The sequence below is a fragment of the Pocillopora damicornis genome, chromosome 9 (genome assembly GCF_964200805.1).
Source record: "Pocillopora damicornis chromosome 9, jaPocDami1.2, whole genome shotgun sequence".
Lineage (NCBI taxonomy): Eukaryota > Metazoa > Cnidaria > Anthozoa > Scleractinia > Pocilloporidae > Pocillopora > Pocillopora damicornis.
In genome coordinates this window covers 5,883,319-5,906,108 of record NC_142678.1, presented here as the reverse complement: position 1 = coordinate 5,906,108, position 22,790 = coordinate 5,883,319, and the positions used below count along the sequence as shown (strand labels likewise).

Genomic DNA, 22,790 nt, shown 5'->3' with positions numbered 1-22,790 from the left:
AAAAAATTAATCTCTTGTTCTTTATTAATTTTGAAAGCTGAAGTTTTCAACTACCTATTTTTATAGTGAGATTCGTTTAATGAAGATCTTAATCACAATGTTTTTTAGCTGAATATTGGTTGGAGTTAATTGTAGAATATGTTTGTTTATTTTTTCTTTTTTTAATCAACTACATCACATCGTGGGTGTATTTTTTTCTTATATAAAAGCGTGCTACGCAAGTGACAACCTGCTAAAAAACGTTGGTAAATTTTCCGAATACTGAACACTTCAAGTGTGGCTCAGGTAACATTTGTAATTCACTGCATTATTCTCTTTGAATCCCTTCTTATTTTCTCGGGAAACTCTTTCACCACATTCGCGTTTTGGAAAAACCGTAACAAAATGAAGCGGACCTCATTTCTTCTCATTAACTTAGCTGTTGCAGATCTTCTCGTTGGACTCAGTCAAATGATAACAACTGGAGGGTTTTACATTCCACATCATATCCAGACCAACAGTACTCTTAGAGATGATGTATTGAAACAATGGATTTTAGTTGTGCCCTAACTCTGTTCGCCTTATGTATCAGTTTTCTTCCTCGTGCTCATTTCGATTAAACGTGCTTATACTCTGATTTGGCCGCTATGCCATCGAGTAGCAAGCTTCAGAGGCTATATTACAGCGCCATCTTTGTGTGGGCTGCAGCAACAACTCTTAAGGCATTACCTTTTCTAGTTGTGAAATTTAAAATCCTAAATATCGACAGTTGGATGGTTGCATTATCTTGCGTAGTTGTTTTCTCTCTAATAGTAACTTGCAACTTTTGTTACACGCGTGAAATTAATCGTTAATTTTATTCGGCACATGCGATTACCACCACCAAAAGCTAAAATTACCAGCAGTGTTATTTTTATAGGTAATAGCATGATTTCGAGTGCAGTTTGATGTTAATAGACAATACTAAATTTTCAAAGAAAAAAAAATTGCATAAGCCTATATGGAAAATGCAATTTGTAGTCTCTGAAAACTTTACAAGTGCTTATTACGCCAAATTTCAAGAGAATTCATGTTAATTCTTGTTAATAATTTAATGAAAAATAATCTCAGAAAGTCAAGACCAACGAAATTTTGAAAACGTGCGCGCATTCTTTGTACCTTGCACTCATGTTACATAAGAATGCACTCGTTCTCAGCCAATGAGAGGCGCGTAATTTTTCCTTACGTTACTTACTTAAAAAAATGAAAATGTACCCAGTCTATTCTTAACTAAAAGATGTTGGGTGCCTTGTTAATATAAAACAATTAATGATATCTTTAATTATCTTCTTCATGGAGTGAAATCCATTTGCCGAAGTTCTTAATCAAACTTTTATTGACAAATACATTACGTAATGGGTATATTCCTTCTTAGGTGAAAGCCTGCCACACAAGTTGTGAGCTGTGGTTGAAAGCTTGCAAATTCTACGATTACTTTTTTGTTCAAGTATGACCGATAAAAGTGTTGTCGTGATTTACTGCATAATTCTGTTTGAATCCCTCATTACTTTCTTGGCCAATACTTTTACCGTTTTTGTGTTTTGGAAAAACCGAAACAAATTGAAGAGGACCTCATTTCTACTCATAAACCTGGCTGTGGCAGATCTTCTTGTTGGACTCAGTCAAATGATAACAACTGGAGGGATTTACATCCCGCGTTATACCCATAATAAAAGTACTCTTGGTGACGATATATTGAAGAAATGGATTTTAGCTGTGCCTTCCTTATGTTTGCCATATGCATCACTTTTCTTTCTCGTACTCATCTCACTGGAGCGTGCATATGCTCTGATTTGGCCGCTACGACATCGAGTAGCAAGTTTCAGAGGCTATATTTACAGCGCCATCTTTGTGTGGGCTGCCGCAACAACTCTTGGGGCACTGACTTTGCTAATTGTGAAATTTAATTTCCTAAATCGCGCTCATTGGATGGCCGCATTAGCGTGCATCGCGGCTTTATCCTTGACTACAGTTTGCGCCTGCTACGTAACAATACGAGCTCGACTCACTTCGAATGCACGAGCAACAGTTGCTAACACAGACAATACGCTGGAACAAAACAGGAAACTCTCCAGGACTTTGTTTATTGTTATAGGCGCCTCTCTTGTCTGTTGGGGCTCGAGTAGTGTTGCCTACTTTATTTTTCATCAGTGTTTAAGGTGTTATCCTCGACTTGTTCTTGAAAGTTTTCACATATTTCATTTGGGCAGTTCTTTGGTGAATCCTATAATTTATAGTTTTAAATTTCCCATGTTTCGAAAAGCTTTGAAACGAATGAGACTAAGAATAACTTCTAAACAATATCGAGTCAGTTGAACAATACAAGCCTGTGAGCGTTTAGTTTTATTGATTTAAAGAGAGCGAAATATAATTCTAGCTGATGCTCATTCGACCTTTTCATCTCGGTAGTGAATCAGGAATGAAATTGTCAGTAAAACATTAGATTCAGATTTCCTTTCTTACTTGTTTGCGAATCATCTGGCTGCACTGCAGAAAGATGACTCAGATCAAAGGTTTCGCTTTGAAATTTATGAATTTATTACCATATGGAGAAGATAATGATAATGTGTTAGTAAGAGACCACTGTACATTACTCATTTTCCTCTACGTGCAGGTGAAACCGGCTGTTTTTAATTAATTAAAATAAATGTGCATTATATGGAGTTGCAAATAAAGGTGACTGTTGGCTTCCTCAATTAGCTTGGTGAAAACTTCAAAAAAATTTCCGTTACTTACACAGCCTTTTGAGAATCAAAAAACTGCTCATTTACCTTTTGAAAAGGTAACTTTGATTTTGCTCCATATGCCAGTCGTGGCATATGTTTTAAAATTATTTCTTTCCAGAAGGCCTCATTAGTATGGAAATGTTATATTATTCTATTAACCCCTTATGTTTACTTTGCGTTGTATGCACAGCACCCAATCTATGCTTTTAATAAAAATATTGTGTACCTTATTTATATAAGAACCTTACATTTATAAACATCTCTCAAAACTTTTACAGAGTGTCCTCTTGCATAAGGTGCCAATTGTGACATATAGTTTGTAATGATTTTGCCGAAAAGACAAAATTGTTAGCATTGCCTTGTAATAATTTATTCATCGGCCCCTTGCGTTGTATGCAGTTAACGAATGGAAATGCAGGCCATCTTTTCTATGAAGGAAAAATCGTTTGCACATAATTAATTTTGGGAACTCGAGTTTTTAATTACCTTTGCCATAGTCTGAGGTCTGTTTGTTGAAGATCTTAATCAAATTTTTTCTTCTCTGAGTAAATATTGGTCAGAACTTGTAGAGTAATATGCTTGTTTTTATTTTTCCTCTGAAATTTTTTTCCAACTGTAACATATATGCGTTGATCCTGAATTTTTGCTTTAAGAATCATAAAAACTGCTTTTCAGTCTAATTGCATCGTATTTTCTCAACGTGCTAATTTTGGTAAAAATATTGTAATTATCAGTTCTATCTTGGAAGGAAAGTTGATGATATTGCTAAGTGATTTTCTGTTTGTTATTCCCTCTCTCGTACGCTGTGTTGATTACAAATAAGTAATTAATTCAGTCATAACCCTCCAAAAAATTAATTTCTTATTCTTTATTAACTTTGAAAGCTGAAGTTTTTAGCTACCTATTGATATAAAGGTGAGATTCGTTTAATGAAGATCTTAATCACAACGTTTTTAGCTAAATATTGGTTGGAGTTAATTGTAGAATATGTTTGTTAATTTTTCTTTTTTCAATCCACTACATCACATCGTGACCGTATTTTTTTTCTCACATAAAAGCGTGCTACGTAAGTGACAACCTGTTAAAAAAAAGTTGGTAAATTTTTCGAATACTAAACACTTCGAGTATGGCTAATGCAACTTTTGTAATTCACTGCATTATTCTCTTTGAATCCCTTCTTATTTTCTCGAGAAACTCTTTCACCATATTCGTGTTTTGGAAAAACCGTAGCAAATTTAAGCGGACCTCATTTCTTCTCATAAACCTGGCCGTGGCGGATCTTCTTGTTGGACTCAGTCAGATGATAATAACTGGAGGGTTTTACATTCCAGATTCTTTCCAAACCAACATGACTTCTGGTGAGGATAATTTGAAACATTCACTTCTAGGTGGTTACCAACTAAGTTTGCCTTTTGCATCTGTTTTCTTCCTCGTTCTCATCTCACTGGAACGTGCCTACGCTCTCATTTGGCCCCTTCGCCATCGAGTAGCAAGCATCAGAGGCTATATTTACAGCGCTATCTTTGTGTGGGGTGCTGCAATAGCTCTCTAGATAGGGAATTTGTTAATGCTGTTCTTTTACTACTCGGAAATTAACCACTGGATGATTGCAGTATGGTCCATCGCGGCTTTATCGCTGATCGTAATTTGTGCCTGCTATGTGGCGATACGAGCTAAACTCAGTTCCAGTAGATTGGTGTCAGTTGCTAGCAAGGACAATTCACTGGAAAAGAACAAGAAACTCTCCAGGACTTTGTTTATTGTGATAGGCGCCTCTCTTGTGTGTTGGGGCTCGAGTGGTGTTGCCCATTTTATTTTTCATCAGTGTTCCGGCTGTTTTTCAAAACACGTTCTCTACAGTTTTTACATATTTCATTTGGGAAATTCTTTGGTGAATCCTGTCATTTATAGTTTTAGATTTCCCATGTTTCGAGAAACTTTAAGAGAAATACTATCACATAAAACTTCTGAACGACTTAGATTTAAACAAAACAGGGCTTCTGAGTTAGTAACTGTCGATGAAAAATTCAAAGAGACAGGTGTTTATGTGCAAGAAGGGATAGTAAAATCCTGCTTTTTCTTGTACGGACCTTTCCGTCTTCCTAAAATTTAGAACACAGGCAGATAGTTGCCTATCAGAGGAAGCGAATCACTTTGATCACAAAGTATTAGAAGAAAATAACCTTTCTTACTTTATTGAGGATCGCCCGGCTAGATTAAAAAAAAAACAGTTATCTTTTTATTTATTGTTTTATTTTTCCCTGAATCTAATTACCAAGTTACAAGTGGAAGAAGCCCATGAGAAACCAGGCCTTTACGTGATTGGCTCCCTTTGGCAAACATCATATTCACAGTTTACAGGTAGAATAGTGACGACTCAATGGCAGAGCTGAGTAGAAATTGAGTAGAGCTGAAACGTTGTATCAACGTTGTTGTATGCGTAATGCATAATTAGTCAGAGAGAGGGTATATAAATATAAAAATATACTTATACTCCAGTTTTCAAAAATGTTGCAATTTGAAAATATATCTGAAATATATACACCCTTTCTTTTACCATTAGGCGTTGTCAGAATATATTACAAACATAAAATTATTTACAAAAGCAAATTAAATTAGTAAATAATGTCTGGGCGAACTGCACATCCAACACGGTGTCCTGATGCTGAAATGATGAAGAAGCCACATGAGTTTTGCAGCGCATGACAACACGGTATATCACAGCCGACCAAAAGTTTCAAAAGAACAAAATTCATTACAATCCTTAAACAAGCAACGTTGAACTTGACCTTGGTAAAATTCTTTTGCTCGGGTTGTCAAAATGTCATTCACTCACCAACCGCAGTCCTTTTCAAGACAGTTCTCGCCAAACGATCGAACTACACAATCGAAAGTGCGAAGGTGTTTTATCCAAAAATCGCTCAATGTAAAAGTCCCTCTCTGCTCCAAATCTTTCTTTTCACTTCAATTCCGACCAGCACTAATGTTAATGTTCGCCGTAAACGCTTTTACAGCCTTTGTCCTTTCTAGCGAGCTTCTTACTTTCGTAAACCCCCGTCTACAGCTTCAAGTTATTTTTCAGACCCTGCTCTTTTATAAACCCTTCCCTCCCACCTGACCCCTAATTTCGTACATTCCTCTCTTTTTTATCCCCCCCCTTCTCTCTTCAATAGGCCTCTCTCCCCCCCACCCCACTCAAGTTTTTTATCTTGCCATATATGTACCAACGAGCCAGAAAGGGGTATGTTTATTTTAACCGGAACCCCCCCTCGGTGGTTAGTTTTCATTTCGCGCAAAACCACTCATGAAAAAAGCCAGTGTTGGTCTGATGGTGGACGTGCATGTAGAGAACCGACGTCATTGGAACACTTTTACATCATTTTTTGCAAGCTGTTCTTCGCCATCCTTAAACATTTTCGTTCCCTTTTTTTCAATTTTTTCATCTTACATCTTTTCTTTTGTATATTTCAAGGCGATGCGCTGTGACGCTATAAGTAGCTGCGCTGTATTTGAGAATTGATGTTTTGGTTCCCAGTCTCCCCGGATTAAGTAAGATCTTTTCCATTGTGTATCTTCCGCAGGTGTGCCATGCTGGTTGATAATAAGATAACAAAGCAAGGTTCACTTCTTTGAATCGGTAAAGGTGATAAAGGTATCATGAAAAAGGAATTTATAAGCGTTTTACTCAGTCTGTAAACACAAAGTTACATCCTATGTCTTCCGTGTGATCAGTGGGAAAGTTATTTCCAAGAGCAAAGAGCGAAAACATGAACCAGCAACAGCCCTTCTTCAAGGTAAAAAACATTGTAGACACTGTTGAAGTAAACTGAATGTGTATTTGGTTAGCTTCATATGATTCTATGATTCTTCTACATCAATAGTTATACTGGTCAGTGCTAAAATTTAATGCTCGAGCCTAGCACATAATGCTAAGCGCACTGAGGAAAATCGCCATGGATAGGGGAGGCAGTCGATCAGAAACGATCTAGGCGCAAATTTAGTTCAAATTGTTCATGTGATTATTCGTCGTAGTAACGACAATGTATCCCTTTCGTAAGAGCACGATTACTGCTCTTCGTAGTTTTCTCTGAAGAAGGCTTACGCTCGAAACGTCAGCTCAGAACCTCTTTACGGAAGCCAATTTACATTTATCAACTCGGTTGATAAAAACCAAATTATCTTTTCGACGCAGCATCACAGTTTCTCTAGAAACTAACCCCCTATATTTTGTATTACATTGAACAAATCCGACCTAACCGATCTTGCCGTGGAAAATCATGTGAGAGTCAAACCTTGTTAAGTACTATTTTTGGAGATGACGGGTCAAATTCGACCACATTTTTTTCTAGCTTACGTCGGCGCTTTTTCGTTTTATAGAGGGATAAGCGGCAGTGGACAAGGCAAAGGAAAAAACCAATAAACGTCAACGCGCCGCGCCGCGCCGCGCCTCACTGCTTTTGGTCCTGTAAGGCCTGATCGCTAAATAGCAACATAAATGAGCCACCGTTTAGGTCCTAAAAACTCCTGAAAATCGTTACACCAGTCGTTTGGACAGGTAGTTGTAATTTCCCACCATGCTAGGCAAACTTAGTGGAATGTACTTAATTTTAGAATTTTTTAGCACGAGCGAGAAAAATAAAAAACACCCGAGTATTTCATAAACTTTTGCGGACAAATGCACGGAAACAATAACAAGGCTACAGAAAAACGGCACGATTTTTGAAAGCTTCGAAATAAGCGAAGTTTTCCGCACAGTGTATGTGTCGAAAACGTGAAAAAGCTGTACTGCGCTTCCTTATTAACTCACGATTTATTCACTTGATTTGACGATTTTACTACAACGCTTCGGTTAACTCCCACTCACAACTCTCGGCTTATTCGAAAGAAACACACACAACGTCCTGTTGTAAGCGCTTGGAACAGTGCCATGTATCGGGCGATAAAACATGTGCTGCATACATGCTTGTTTGGTTTCACGTGACGTCACAGTATATGCAAATTAGGCGTCCGACATATTAGTGTCGCAAAAGCTTATTAGCATATGTCAAAATGCAGTGTTTTAGTGCATGATTCTTTAAAAGATATGTCGCGGGATTTGGACAAAATTCTGAAAACATCAAAAAGGAAGAAAAAAAGGAAGATATTTGCAATATACCTTTAAGCGACAATGTTAAAAGACTAGAGCCACATGTTAAGCAAAGACATTTGAAAAAATATCACTCGTGGGGAATCGACCCGCTACATTGATCGACGCAAAGTTAGATCCACAATGTTTACTACCCATAGAAGCTACAGATCTTCTGTACTATTTGGTTATGGATACGAGTTATTATACAAAGAAAAAGTTCAAAGCTTTCAAAAGCTTGGAGGCCTACAATCAGATGGTTTCGGGTTTTATTTCCAGTGTTGAAGGCAAAGTCATAGGTGAAAAATTCTTGGTGATCGGAAAGGTGAGACATTCTCAACGAATGAATGAGCGACCATTTGCAGTTTGGATTATTACTAATAAGGAGGGAACCGTGTTATCAGCCCACTGCCTTGGTTGTAAAGCTGGACTAGCTGAGACTTGTTCACATATTGCAAGTATTTTATTTACCCAAGAGTATCAGGGACGTCACAACCCTAACGTCGTTTAAAAGCAAGATACGCCAACTCAATATAAGTGAACTTTTAGATGATGGCTGCGCAGGCTGTAGCCTTTGTTCATTTTGACTTCTGTGTATTTTTTACTATAAATCTCTTAATGAGTTAACTATAGATATTTTACCTACTACTGTATATAGTTTTTTTTAGTTTGTATATTCTCCCCTAATTGGTGTCCGCAAATTAGTAAGGGATTTGTTCCCTGGCTAGACGGTTTTTGACACTTTAATAAAGTTTCTATTCTATTCTATTCTATATTTAATATCGAAGCTTCAACGAGAATTAATGAAACGCTGGCATGTACGCAAGTAAAGTGCACGTGGTTGTTACCGACATATGTGAGTGAGGTTCCTTATGCTAGGGTCAAAGATATCAACTTCAAGTCGGCGAAAAAGTTGAAAGATAACTTAGATACCTGTATTTAGGGACTATCAGCAAACTCTCCACCTTCCTTATCAGCACCTCGCACTACAAAGAGAGCTAAGTTCTCGACAGAACAGGTTACATCTGGAGGAACTGAGCTTAAACATTTGCTTGCCAAACTAAATGAGTGCAAGTTCAAACCTGTTGCTTTAAGCTTGATTGAACCCTATTCTGAACAGCTTATCATGAAAAGTAGAAGTATCCCAACCATTTCTGGCCTTTTTGATCCATGTAATTTTGACTTGTCATATCCAGAACTCCTAGAAAAGTGTGAAAATATTGATCTGACTATCTCAGAATCACAGGTAGAATTAATTGAGCAAGACACCAGGGAACAGGCTAGAGGAAATGCATTTTTCAGGCACAGAGCTGGGCGCATTGGGGCATCTCTGAGTTGGGCAGTATCTCATACTAACCCTGCTATGCCATCACAATCCTTACTCAAGTCCATCTCATATCCTGATCTGTTCAAAGTTACTACTAAAGCAATCAGTTGTGACCGTAGGAATGAGAGTGCTGCAGTGAATGCTAATACCAAGACTATGCTAGAGACTCACAGAGATCTGAAAGTTGAACAATGTGGTGTGATAGTAGATAAACAGCACCCCTGGATAAATGATTTTTTGGTATCATGTTCATGCTGTGGGAATGGTTGTGGAGAAGTCAAATGCCCCCACAACATTGAAAACTGTGACCTTGAAAGTTATGTGGAAAAGAAGAATTCATGTCTTGAAAAGGTCAATGGAAAGGTACAGCTCAAGACAAATCACCAGTACTTTTTTCAAGTACAGCAACAGTTGTTTATCACAGACTCTCAGTATTGTGACTTTGTTGTGTGCTCTTTTGACAATAACAATCAAACAAGGTTTTTCTTGGAGAGAATTTACAACGACATTTCACACTGGGAATCAGTTCTTCCAAAACTCACAAAGTGTGGAGATCTCGTATCCTACCTGAAATCTTAGGAAGATGGTACACCAGGAAGCATAAAATTGCTGCACCTGTACCAGCAGATGATATAAAGCCTGTTTGCTACTGCAGAAAACCCAAACCAGAAGAAAGCACAGTGCCTTCTCAAAACCCCAAGTGCCCATTCATCGAGTTTCACCTCTCATGTTTAGGGATCCCTTACCCAAAGTATGGTACTGTCCAAGCTGCCAGTTACTTCCAGAATGTAAGAAAGCGAAGAGAGTTACTAAGATCAAGCCTGATTTTCAAAAGAACCCTGATTTTGATGAAGCAATGAAATTACAGTCCATTTGTGTTTGCAAAGCTAAACCTGTTGTAGGGGAAAAGCTGCTGAAATGTCATAGTCAATGTCAGAGTGGGAAATTTTTCCATCTGAAATGTCTAAACTACAAGAGGATGCCCAATAACAGCAAGCTATATTGGGTCTGCAAAAATTGCAAAGTGAAAAAAAAACCTGCAGAGAAGTCTTCATTAACTATCCCTACCACATGACCACATGTTCTTCTTATACCACCAGTACTACATGTACTGTCAATAATCCATCAGCTTCAGTTGTGTCTGGAACTGAATATGAAAGTGACGAGGACATAGAAATACCCTGTGTGACTGAAAGTGGAACAGCTTCTGAATCTTTTGAAGATCTACATGAAAATGAGTCAAATAAAAACTGTACTGGAGATGAATATGAAAGTGATGAGGACTTAGAAATAATCTGTGTGACTAAAGGTGTAGCTAACAGAATTGCATCTTTTGGAGATCTAGATGAGCACGGCTATGACATAATCTCATCTCCTGATAGCTGGTTGGATTGCAAAATAATACAGGCAGCACAAATATGCATCAAGAAAGTAAATCCTCTTATTGAGGGTTTTCAAAGACCAACTCTTGGAAGAGTAAGGAACTTTGACATAATGACCAGTGACTTTGTTCAAATCTTGCACATGGGTAATTCACATTGGGTGTGCATTAGTTCTATTGGTTGCACATCAGGATGTGTTAATTTGTAAGACAGTCTGTACAATGACATTATTGATGATGAAGTTGAGCAGCAAGTTAAAGATCTGCTACCAGATAACTTTGTTGGCATTGAAGTCATACCAGTGCAGCAACAAATGAATGGCAGTGACTGTGGCATTTTTGCTGTAGCATTTGCAACATGCCTTGTGTTTGAACTCAACCCTTCAGATTTTATGTTTGACATCCCAAGAATGAGACCACATTTACTTGAATGTTTGAGAGCTGGTGAAATCAAAGTTTTTCCACATTTTTGAATACACTTTACACTAAACAATTTTGTTTTGTTGTTTCATGCTAATCTCAAGAGTAGCAGTCATTAAAAAATCCAAGAAGAATAATGAACTCAAGCTATTTTAAGCAGCTGTGCTCAATAAACAATCCTTTCTGCCCCCTGCAAACATAATTTATATTTTAATTCATATAATTTATGTAAATAAATGTAATATCACAGCACAAATAAAATGTTGTTGTCATTGCTGTCAATCCTTCTTGTAATGGAAGTATATTTTTTTAAATTATTGATCTTACACTGTGCTCATTCCCAGTCACTTGCTCTCTTTTCATGGGGTTATAATATTTCTTAAATTATACACAGACTCTCCACCCCATCATATCATTTCATTAGCTACAATATATGACTATAATAGTACTGTATGAAGTATGGAGCTAATCAAATGGTACAATGGGTGGACACAGGTTTACAAGAGCTGAACATACTTTAATAATTCTGTCAATAATTGGTACTTCATCCTGTCCATTGTCATTGTTCAAGAAATCAGTGGGAAGAGTGCTTTGAAGAATGGTATACTTGCAACGCAGCAAACCAATCACCCTTTCAACATGTATCCGTACACTTGCTAGAGCTCTTGTTTTTTCCACATCAATAGGATCCAGCTGTTCCCTCCCTTTCGTGTAGGCTGGTATCACAAGTCTTGCCTGTTTGAGAGCAACACTTTCTGTGATTGTGAAACCCCGGTCTGCCATAACCATGTCACCTGGCAAAAATTTTTCAAGAATGCTGCAGTTTTCTGTCAAGAACTTATCAGAGGTACGTCCTCCCCATACCTCTGACACAAAGGAAATAGCTCCTTGGGGAGAAATACCAATCAGTACTTTGATAGTAATGTGATGCTTGTAGGACAAAAATGTCTGAGCTCGAGCTAACAAGTTTGTAGGCTTATCAATAAAAATCTCAAAACAGTCAATAACAACTGTGACTTTGGTTCCAAAGGCTTGTTGTAAACAAAGAGGTATTGTCTCCCATAGCTGGTGTCTTTCAGGCCAGTAAATAAGTGGGGACAAATTCTGATCCATCACTGGCAACCATGATGAAAATATTCTTGATATTGTTGTCACTTATACTTGAAAATGATAGGCTAAGTCTTGATAAGGCATATTCAGTCTCAGTTCCATCAGCACGATAATCATTTCCTGGAAAAGGCTAAGTGTTTGGGTTCTTCGTTTGATGTGGGGTGACACAAAGTCAAGGACAGTCATTAAGATATTCATTGAAGGCAGTCAAGAATAAAAGCGAACTTTTTCATCAGAATAAAAAAAATCTCGATCAATTGACTTATATGATTCTTTGAAAAGGTATTCAAACTCTTCGGTTTGAGTCAGCTTCAGATACATCAACTTGGGTTTGAGTCAGCTTCAGATACATCAACTTGGGTTTGAGTTGAACTGTCAACGAAAGTTGAGCAAGTGTGGTCTTGAAATTCGTACTCGTGATCAAAAATATCCTCAGAAGAATCAATTTCCTTGGAAGATCCTTCTTTAGGATCACTGAAATCCATATCGCGGACGGGAAGGCCACTGACATCGATTTTCTTTCGTTTCTCAGCTGCCTCGCGTTCTTAACGCTCGAGTAATCTTTTGCGGCGTTCCTTCGCTCGTTTAGCTCTTGCCTCTTTAATGCCGTGGTTTTCCTGTCGATATTTTGTCTTCCCGAGATTCAAAGTAGGAACCCATTCGACGTTATACTTATCCCAGGGTTTTGCAGATTTCCCTGACACGAAATGTCGTCCACAGACTCTTTCATTACTGAAGACATCCTTCGAAGTGATGTCGTCGCGGCTAATGGCGGCGATCCATCTTTTTCTTCGTTCTCTGCTTAGCTCTTCTGCTTTTTCTCCTTGGTTAGTGACTACTACTGGAATCCTATAAAACCCTATACCTTTCGTCTTTCCACTATTATGAAACAATCAACCATAAGACAATGAACCATGATGAAAAATACTTCTAAAGCTTTGATAATACGCACAATGTTTGAATTATACGACACCAATATGGCGGCGTAGCAACCGTTGTGAAGGTATAAGAAATCAATTATAAATGTCAATCAAATCACAGGCGGCCCAAGCTCCAGCTGTGAGATGATCATCTTGCGCAATAACAGTCATGGCGGAATTATGAGAGTTTGTATGGGAATATTTACGACCGCTCTAAGGAATAAAAAAATACGTCAAATTCTCAATAAAAATACCTCACCTTACTTCCACAGTGTATCACTTGTTATCTGACCGCTTACTTTGATGAAAAGAGCCCATTTTAGCGAGTTGTTCATTTCGAGGTTTTCAACGTACATAAGGCACTCTTCTGCGTCCAAATTGCATGGCGAGAGTAACCCAAGACCTTAAAGCAGACCCTTCTTGTCACAATACGAATGTTTTCCAGATAGGGACACGCGTTAATGTCAGCTTCACTCGCGTGATTGCATTTTTCAAGGTTAAACCCTCGCGTGGAACTAACAACTCAAGTTTACCTTAAAGCGCACAATGTAAGCCAAAGAAATTTTATAACTTAACTCCATGATCGAAATTTTGTTTACAAAGGATAATAATGGATCAACATCGACCTAGAGCGTCAGCTTCACTCTTGGGGAGTCAACCATTTTCTCTTGCCCCTTGCGCAACATAGAATGCAAAACACAGCGAACCTCATGTATAAGGCTGCGAGAAAATAAAAAAGGACAAGTAGAAAAAGTTCTTTACTCACAAATCTCTTTTACAATCTATGACCGATTTTACATCTCGTGTCTGAAGCAAGAGTTGGAAATGTAAATGCAATTTGATACGTTACGAGGAGAGGTATTTTACTCGTTGGTAATTTCATTCCTAAATTCGTTATTTATTTTTAATTGAAACATCACGGGATTTGAGGACAGACACCACCAAGGCAAACACAACATCGACGTAAAAATTACCAGTCAACGGAACGTGCACTAATGATGTGTAATTAAGTTAAGGTTGGTTGGTCATCTCAACAGGAAAACTATCTTTTTTTTTTTTTATTAAAACAAGCATTGCTTTTTCATCACGACTTTTCGCGGTTAACTTTCAATTAAATCTGCAAAGGAAAAAAATCAAGACAAGTAAATTTAATTATGTCGCAATTCAAAATTAGTTTGTCATAAGATGAAAACGCACAGTCTAAAATGAAACAGCTCCCAAAGAGAGACAGAACCAAATAAAAAAAAGGAAAGATTTTGCCTTCAGATAACAACAGTCCAAATAGGACTGACTACCCAGGAGAGACAGAACCAGGTGAAAAAAAAAGGAAAGGTTCTGCCTTCAGATAACAACAGCCCAAATAGGACTGACTACCCAAGAGAGACAGAACCAGGTGGAAAAAAAAGGAAAGGTTCTGCCTTCAGATAACAACAGCCCAAGTAGGACTAACTACCCAAGAGGGACAGAACCAGGTGGAAAAAAAAGGAAAGGTTCTGCCTTCAGATAACAACAGCCCAAATAGGACTGACTACCCAAGAGGGACAGAACCAGGTGGAAAAAAAAGGAAAGGTTCTGCCTTCAGATAACAACAGCCCAAATAGGACTGACTACCCAAGAGAGACAGAACCAGGTGGAAAAAAAGGGAAAGGGTTCTGCCTTCAGATAACAACAGCCCAAATAGGATTGACTACCCAAGAGAGACAGAACCAGGTGAAAAAAAAGGAATACATCGGACAGACCAAACGCCAGTTTGGTACACGGTTGAAAGAGCCCCAAAAAGCGGTTTTTCTTTGCAAAAAGGAGAATTCAGCTTTATCGGAGCATACATGCCTAACCAACCATAGCGCCTTTGTTTGGAGGCTTGGCATACAGTTAAATCGTGACGTTGGCCGTTTGCTTCCTGACGCCTATTTACACCTCGTCAGAAAAAGGCCGCTAATTAGTGATCATATAAAAGGACCTCATGTTGCAGCGTTTAGATCACCCCTGATGAAGGCACTACACAGGAGTGTCGAGACGTTGGGTCTATGAATTGTAACTTCTTCGGAAAATGGTAAGTTTGATAGTCAATACTCAGTATTGCATCGTCCTTTCAGTATCTATAAATAGCCTATATGCCTCTGTGTGTCTTACATGCTGCATTTCATCGAAAGAAATCTCGATTGTCCTCGGCTTTCTTGGGATTTTTACTAGTGTAGCTCTTATTATTAGTGTTCCCCAGTGTAATGACAAAAGCTGAGGGACCTATCTTTATCAGGACGAGCTTTGCGTCGGAATATTAATAATGTGCTTATGCAAATTGGCTTCACACTCAATGTGCAGCATTACTAATTTGCACATGTTCTTCAAGCTTGTCGAAGTCCTTAGTGTAATAACTGTCCTAAATGTTATAAAGTCCTAGATGTAATAACATTTGGTCCTAAATGTAATAAAGCCCTAAATGTAATAACGTTCGGTCCTAAATGTAATAAGCCTCCTATGCAATCGTTTAACTGCGCTAACATTGAGATGTTAAAGTGACAGCTGTTGCACCAAAGAATGACCAATATTCATGGAATATTGCGGGCTCACTGATATTAATCAGCGTCTTTTTATTTGCTAAAGACGTAGGTTGAGAAGCATTGGCTACAAAACCTTATACTGATACTGATGTGCTTTTGGCATCAAATTGACGGACGCAAAAGCAATGAGAACGTTGACCAATAGCTCTCTTTATATCATTGGCTCAGACTCTTAAGTGTAACAGATTTTGACGATATACTTCTGTCATCAGTGCTGAAGTTAACACTTCATGAACCGAACTACAAGGAAAAGGAAGTCCACCGACTTATGCGTTAGACAAATTCTGGGCTCGGAAGGGCATTTTTGTACTGTCTTCCCTCGCCGGATTTTTACGGGTCTGCATAAAATATATTCATATGCGTTACTGACCAAGCGTGAGGTAAAGATGGCTGGATATTGGCCGAGTCCTTTTTTTTTTGTTGCGTTTTTATGGACTGAGAAAAGTCTCGGTCCATAAAAAAGTAGAAAAAGAACGAGGCTAATATCCAGTAATCTTGACCATACAAGCTTGGTCAAGAGAGTTTATATTCTCTTGGCTTTATCATTTAAGGATTCATTGTATATCAAAAGATTTCGCTTTGATAAGAATCAAGAATGACCTGTTTATTTCGAGAGCCGATAGTGAAAGCCAACTGCGTTTGCAGCACAATGAACCTAAGAGGGTCGTTTATTTTTTTCTATGTATATGCAAACATTGTCCAAAAGTTACGAACTTTGTAAGTTTTCTTGCGTGGGATCAATACGGGGGATCCCGAGCGGGCGAGGGTGGGCCCATCATGCCCGCTCAGTTAGCCAATCAGAACACAGGATTCACCTCATCTTGCCCGCGTGCGCTGCTAGCTATATGATAAAGTGACTTACAGAGCAAGATATCTACTGACCAGTCATATGTTATCCCATTTCACGATCACAGGTCTCGACATGTTGCCTTTTTTCCACGCAAGAGTCAAATTGAACTATTGAGCTACAACATTCAACACATGATGGTCAGTTGACGCTCTAATGAACCATTCCTTTTTTTTCCTTTAGCCCCTTATGACGGGTTCATCAGTTCCCGAACCGAAATATTGGGAAAACATATATTTTTCAGTTGATCTTAAGTTTACATTTCATTTTTTGTCTTCATCTCTTCTCCCCGCCGTGAGTGGAGAAAATGAATAGATAAATAGATGAATGAAAAAAGAAAGCTCAACAGTTTCCACTTATAGTCATATGGTACATGAACTGATTACTGAGGTGGAGTAAAGCCATAGAGGGCTGGAAATGCAATACCCCAGGTTCAAAATTGAATAAATTAGGATAGTCATTCTTAAAAATGAACTCAAATGCTTCATTAAAATCAATTGACACTGAATAACATTGATGTGCAAAATTTCAGTAACGCTACTGATAATAACAATTTTCTTTTGGATTAACATGTGACACAGCGAAATCATTCAAACTGCTCTAAAATGGTGCATCACTACTTAACACTTTAACACGAACGATAACATCAACAATAGCATGCTAGTTCATCAACAATTGTAGTCAATTTCTTTTCCAAAAAGTCTTAATGGTTACGTACCAATCGATTCCATCCTATTGAGCTTCCAGCCAAGCATTAGCCTACTTTGGGCTGGAAATGATTTTCTTCAACTCGATCAATAAACCGCTTTAAGGACCATACTTCGACTGCTGATATTTCTTATGTCTAGTAAGTAAAAAGACGCTGATTGATATCAGTGAGCCCGTAATGTTACATTATACTGGTCAGCGATTTTTTGGTGCAACAGCTGTCACTAACATCTCAATGTGGATGTCCGCCATAGCAACAATGCATTGAAGGAGATGCAAACGATTGCATCGGAGGTTTATTGCATTTAGGACTAAATGTTACTACATTTAGGACTTTATTACATTTAGGACAGTTATTACATTTAGGACAGCTATTAGATTTAGGACTTCAAAGCTAAGGTTCGACGCCTCTTGGTGGCACGAGGTGTTCGCTAAACATTCCAGGACATCCGATAATCGCTTCAAAAAATGTAATTATGCTCCCCTCGAATGAAATGGAAAAAACCGCAACTTCCGATGATTACAATTCTAATCATTTTCAAGATGCAACTCTACTTTGTTCACTCATTTTCCAGAAACAAAAGTCCAGAGAAATGTCTCGTACAAACTTAACGGGTCTAATTCGAAAAAACTTAAAGGGCGGTACGCTAACCTTATTTTCTCTGTAGAGACAATACATGTCCTAAAGAAGACAACAGTAAATCGTTAACACAAGGTCCACGAATATTCCTGACCAAATGTTACAGAAACATATAACAGGAACAATTTAAAACACGTAAAACGAAGGAACTCAAAAATAGCCGAAAAAGCGGCACCGGTAAAGCTGATTTCACCTCCATGATCGAACACCTAGGCCTACGTAAGGTTACCTCCGACAAACCCTTCTTTATACAGGTCAAGGTTTTTAACTTTTAAAGTCCAGAAACTGCGTTGATTAGATAATCCAGAAAATACACATCGCTTCCAACTGATGGTCTCCTCATTCGGTCTTCAAGCTTCGGCGCAATGAAATTATTCTTATAATGACCTTTATGTGCGAAGGTTTCAGTTTGGAACGGCATTTTTAGCTTTTCCGAAGACATCAGTCTTGTCAAAATCGACTATAACAAGGGAGAAGCTGGTCTAAAACATCGCTATTGCACATAGGTCATTGGGAACAAATTCACACGTATGAATATCGTCTTACGCGACTGCCGAGTTAGGAGGGATAAGAAAAAGTTAAAAATAACCCTCAGGTATACACTACCCAAGAGGGTAAAGGAGAGATTAAGAATAACCCTCAGGTATACACTACCCGAGAGGGTATGCAAGAGATTAAAAATAACCCTCAGGTATACACTACCCAAGAGGGTATAGAAGAGATTAAAAATAACCCACAGGTATACACTACCCAAGAGGGTATGCAAGAGATTAAAAAAACCCTCGGGTATACACTACCTAAGAGGGTACAGAAGTGATTAAAAATAACCCTCAGGTATACACTACCCAAGAGGGTATAGAAGAGATTAAAAATAACCCTCAGGTATACACTACCCAAGAGGGTATGCAAGAGATTAAAAATAACCCTCAGGTATACACTACCCAAGAGGGTATAGAAGAGATTAAAACTAACCCTCAGGTATACGCTACCCAAGAGGGTATAGAAGAGATTAAAAATAACCCTCAGGTATACACTACCTAAGAGGGTATGCAAGAGATTAAAATAACCCTCAGGTGTACACTACCCAAGAGGGTATAGAAGATATTAAAAATTAATCCTTAGGTATACACTACCCAAGAGGGTATGCAAGATATTTAAATAACCCTCAGGTAAACACTATCCAAGAGGGTATGCAAGAGATTAAAGGTAATCCTTAGGTATACACCACCCAAGAGGGCACGAAAAATTGAATTCACACTTGTTTAAAGTGTACGGTCGAGGGCGATTTGATTTACCGCATCAACAACAAGATTATATTTTGAGACCTTGCGAATCCATCTGCTGGATTTCTCCCTGTCTAATTAATCCGGCACAGAGACCAATTGAAGATATAACATGCATGTTATTTGGTTACCTGGCGTTGAACGAACAGCCTTTGTTGGCGCGCTTGAGACCTGCTGGCGGGACAGAACGTATTGTAGTCATTGCGGAATCGACGAAACAATTCGTTCTTTGCAAAAGCTTTCGGCCTGATTTCACATTAACTTCTCGTTAGCACATACCAGGACTTTTTGGGGTCGAGATTGGATCCCGTAACTATAGAAAGCTCAGTCGATCGATCGAAGACTTCAGCCTCCATGATAAGATCGCGCCAAGTGATTTTAATGCCAGATTTCTTGTGTTTTCGTAATTGAAATTCGAGCACAGATGCAGTATTAATAATTAGGTGAACCTTTTAACTTATAATCAACAGGTTTAAGTAACCGCACAGACACCTACCGACCGCCAAAGTTGATGTAATCCTCTACACTGATGACAGAAATATAGCTCCTCATGATGAAGCAAATAATTTCGTACCGATCTATACTGACTGTCTTTTCATAGCCTTCCATGACTATAGTTGAGCATGAATAAACATCTCCTCGTGTATTACTGAATTTCTAAGTTTTTTGTACGATATGACCTTGAACCGTGTTTTGCCTTCTTTTGTTCTGAACGGTTGCTCAAACATTGTTGTTCAGCTTTCCTTTTATACATAAGAGGAACTTTCATAACCTGATATATAGAGCGTGAGCACTGTGTAGTGGAGTGTTAAATCAAATTAACAGCTTTTGGCTGATTTGGTGTGTTATGGAATGCGGCTTAAATGTTCTACAACTGACATTCATCGGTTTAGTATATCATAATATGTGCACATCATACACCAACTAGAAAGTTAATTTTTCCGTCTTAGTGTGATATCAAAGAGATCGTTAGTACAGAGTCTCAATTGATCTACGTAATTTCTTGAAATCAGCGCCCTGTGACTTTGTGGATGTCGGCGTTCATGCCTTACTTCGCCCGAATCTGTAGGTTAGAACATTACTTTTGTCTTAGTGATATTCTTACCCTGAATGAGAGAATGAGAAACCACAACTATTTATATGACCGAAGGATGAAAGAATGCTCGTAGCATAGACTATATTTACATTCCCAGAGTGTTTTAATAAGTGTGTTGTTTTGTCGAAGTCACGCGATCGTATTCTAAGAGCCAGTGGGTGCTATATATTATGCTATTTTAAAAGTCAGTTAAAGAAATAATCGCACTCTCTGCTTGACCTTTGGGGCAAGGCGTTCATACGATCAAACGATTTCTACGGACATTTCTCTTTCTTCATTGCCTTATCAGGGGGTTTTCTGTACGCAATGAAACTGAAAGCCGAAGCTGGTGGTTTCAGTATTCAGTTCCTCTCAGATACTTCAATATCCATTTACGCAGATACAAATTTACCGTTCGCCGAACTTTGCCGCTTTCCACAAATACGCCGAGAGTTACATGACGGTTATTTCAGTCTTCCGTTCCTCTTAGATACCTCAATATCCAGTCTCGTAGGTACTTCCGATCCGGTGCCAAATTTACCGTTTGCCGAACTTTGCTAGGCGGTTTCCGCGAGTATGCTGAAACTAGGTTTCGTAGGAATAAAAGAAACCCCGTCCACTTGTCAAGATAGGATCACTTAAATGAATTAATTATACATTTGCTTTACTTGTTCGTTAAGATCCTGGGGTGGGTCATGCTTTCGAGCGTTAAATGATGGAAAATCATACCACTGATATGAATAGAGCCTTATTTTCTAAACGCTATTGCTTTATTTCTGCCTTTTGTCCCTGTGAGCAAGAACTGGACTTTCACACATCACACGCACGATGGATCAATATTAGTATCTGGTTAGGGGAGGGGTGGGTGGGCAGTTGCCCAGATACTGATATTGATCCCGCACGATTTAGCTGCATCGATTAGTATGAACCCTTTTTCGACCCTTTCAGAAATTTTTGGCAATTTCAAACAGTCCACCATCATGATATCTGACTTCCAATTTTACGTCATTCTTTTAATTGTAGATGTCATGCAATTACATCCAATCAAATTACACGGGGAAAGTTCCACTCATGAACATGCCTATACTTGCCGAAACCAAGAGAAGTTTTCTTGTAACTTACAACGTAAAATAATCATTCCAAATTTTTTTCCCACATGCTCTAAAATCACAAAATTGTCGATTTTTTGTGTCTTCTTAAACTGGGTCTCTCTTTATCATAATAGACATTCTGAACAGGCCTTCGAATGCTGACATGTCTAAGATTACTGTATGAACTAACTGAAATTTCAAAATTTCCTTAAGCCAATTCAATAAACAAATACGCACCCGCAAGTTAAATTTTGTTCGAGTTTCGACAAGTCTAACCTTTTTCGTGTACGCTGATACACTCTCTATGCGCAATTTAAGCACCCGTGCTGAATTCTCACCGGTCATTTTTACGCTTCTGTAAATAAAGAAAAAGTGATTTGTGATTTCTGGCATATAGACACTAGCACATTATTTTTTTCAGTTCTTGCCGTGAAACTACGGAAAGAGCAGAAAACGATAGACACCTCACAATCAATTCATGATTACGCGCGATTAAGGAAAACAAAAGTTTTCTTGCAGAAATGTCTTAATAGGTGTGATTGGCGCATCATTAAACTTCGAGGGAAATTTTTTTCTTCGAAGAAAGAGGATTTTACTGTTTAAATCAACAATTATGTAGATCCAAAGATATGATGTTTTTAGGTCTTTCCCTGACACTACAAAAGACGTCAAATATCTCAAATTTTCCATAGAAAAATATCTCAATAGATGTGATCTGCGCATCATGGAAGCTTTGAGGAATTTCTTTTTTCTTTAAGAGGAGAGCATTTTACTGTTTAAATCAGCAACTTAGGCCGAAAAGGGCCACTAAATTTCGAAGCGAGTAAGCTGCGTACCTTCAGTTATTCAACAGAATGATTAAATGGTAGAACGGTAGAAGGGTGGAATGATGGATCAGCGGAATATCTTAAGACGCAAAATGACGGAATACCCTAACACGCGGAATGTCCCCAAAAAGGGAATTGCAATGAAATAAGAAAATTAAAAGAAGCATAGGTGATCATTGTTGGAGCCCAGAGGATAGGGGAATCATGAAGCTTTCGAGCCTGCCCCTTTAAATTATCATTATTGTTACCATCGTTATGTTGTTCATATTATGATTTGTTACCATTTAAGTATTGGTTGAATGTGAATTAGAGAATTTATTCTGGAATCATCTTTCTCTTGTGGGACTCATAAACATGTGAGATGCGGAAGGTTTTCAGTTCTGCCTGTGAGACAAATATTCTGCAACACTACCTCCTAGCGTCATTATACAACCTCTAGTTCTTTTCAGTGCTATAAAAATTGTGCTATATCTGTACACGCATGCATTCTTTGACCGTCTAATTTTTTTCGCTGTCCGTTTTGGCGCGAAACCCACATCGTTTACCAACCTGATGCGTATGCTTGAAGATATTCACAACTGTAGTTTTTGATAACAAACTTTTGATGAATTCGGTTTCCGCGTCTCTGTTCCGGTCCTTGCCGTATTTCTTCATTAACGGGAACAAAGATTGGCTTGCCTTCGAACTTCTACTTTTGACAAGTTTCTAAATCGTGCCATCGTCATTATTTC

The 22,790-nt window shown here is 38.3% G+C and overlaps 3 protein-coding genes across 4 annotated transcripts; 2 read left to right on the top strand and 1 right to left on the bottom strand.

Moving 5' to 3' along the window:
• Nucleotides 1-21: 21 nt before the first annotated feature.
• LOC149039814 (trace amine-associated receptor 5-like) lies at nucleotides 22-5,238 on the top strand. Of its 2 annotated transcripts, none has more exons than XM_089182511.1 (2): nucleotides 22-285; nucleotides 1,394-5,238. In XM_089182511.1, exon 2 carries the CDS (start codon nucleotides 1,468-1,470, stop codon nucleotides 2,332-2,334), a length of 867 nt encoding a protein of 288 aa, XP_089038637.1. In that variant the 5' UTR covers nucleotides 22-285; nucleotides 1,394-1,467; the 3' UTR covers nucleotides 2,335-5,238. The 2 variants fall into 2 exon arrangements, with proteins under 2 accessions (XP_089038637.1, XP_089038636.1); XM_089182510.1 differs by having other exon boundaries at nucleotides 419-5,238.
• Nucleotides 5,239-5,958: 720 nt separating this feature from the next.
• LOC149039813 (uncharacterized) lies at nucleotides 5,959-11,114 on the top strand. The gene has a single exon (XM_089182089.1). The coding sequence runs from the start codon at nucleotides 8,996-8,998 to the stop codon at nucleotides 9,773-9,775; it is 780 nt and encodes a 259-aa protein (XP_089038215.1). The 5' UTR covers nucleotides 5,959-8,995; the 3' UTR covers nucleotides 9,776-11,114.
• LOC149039812 (uncharacterized) lies at nucleotides 11,114-12,125 on the bottom strand. Its single transcript, XM_089182088.1, has one exon. The coding sequence runs from the start codon at nucleotides 12,108-12,110 to the stop codon at nucleotides 11,463-11,465; it is 648 nt and encodes a 215-aa protein (XP_089038214.1). The 5' UTR covers nucleotides 12,111-12,125; the 3' UTR covers nucleotides 11,114-11,462.
• Between the last annotated feature and the right edge of the window lie 10,665 nt (nucleotides 12,126-22,790).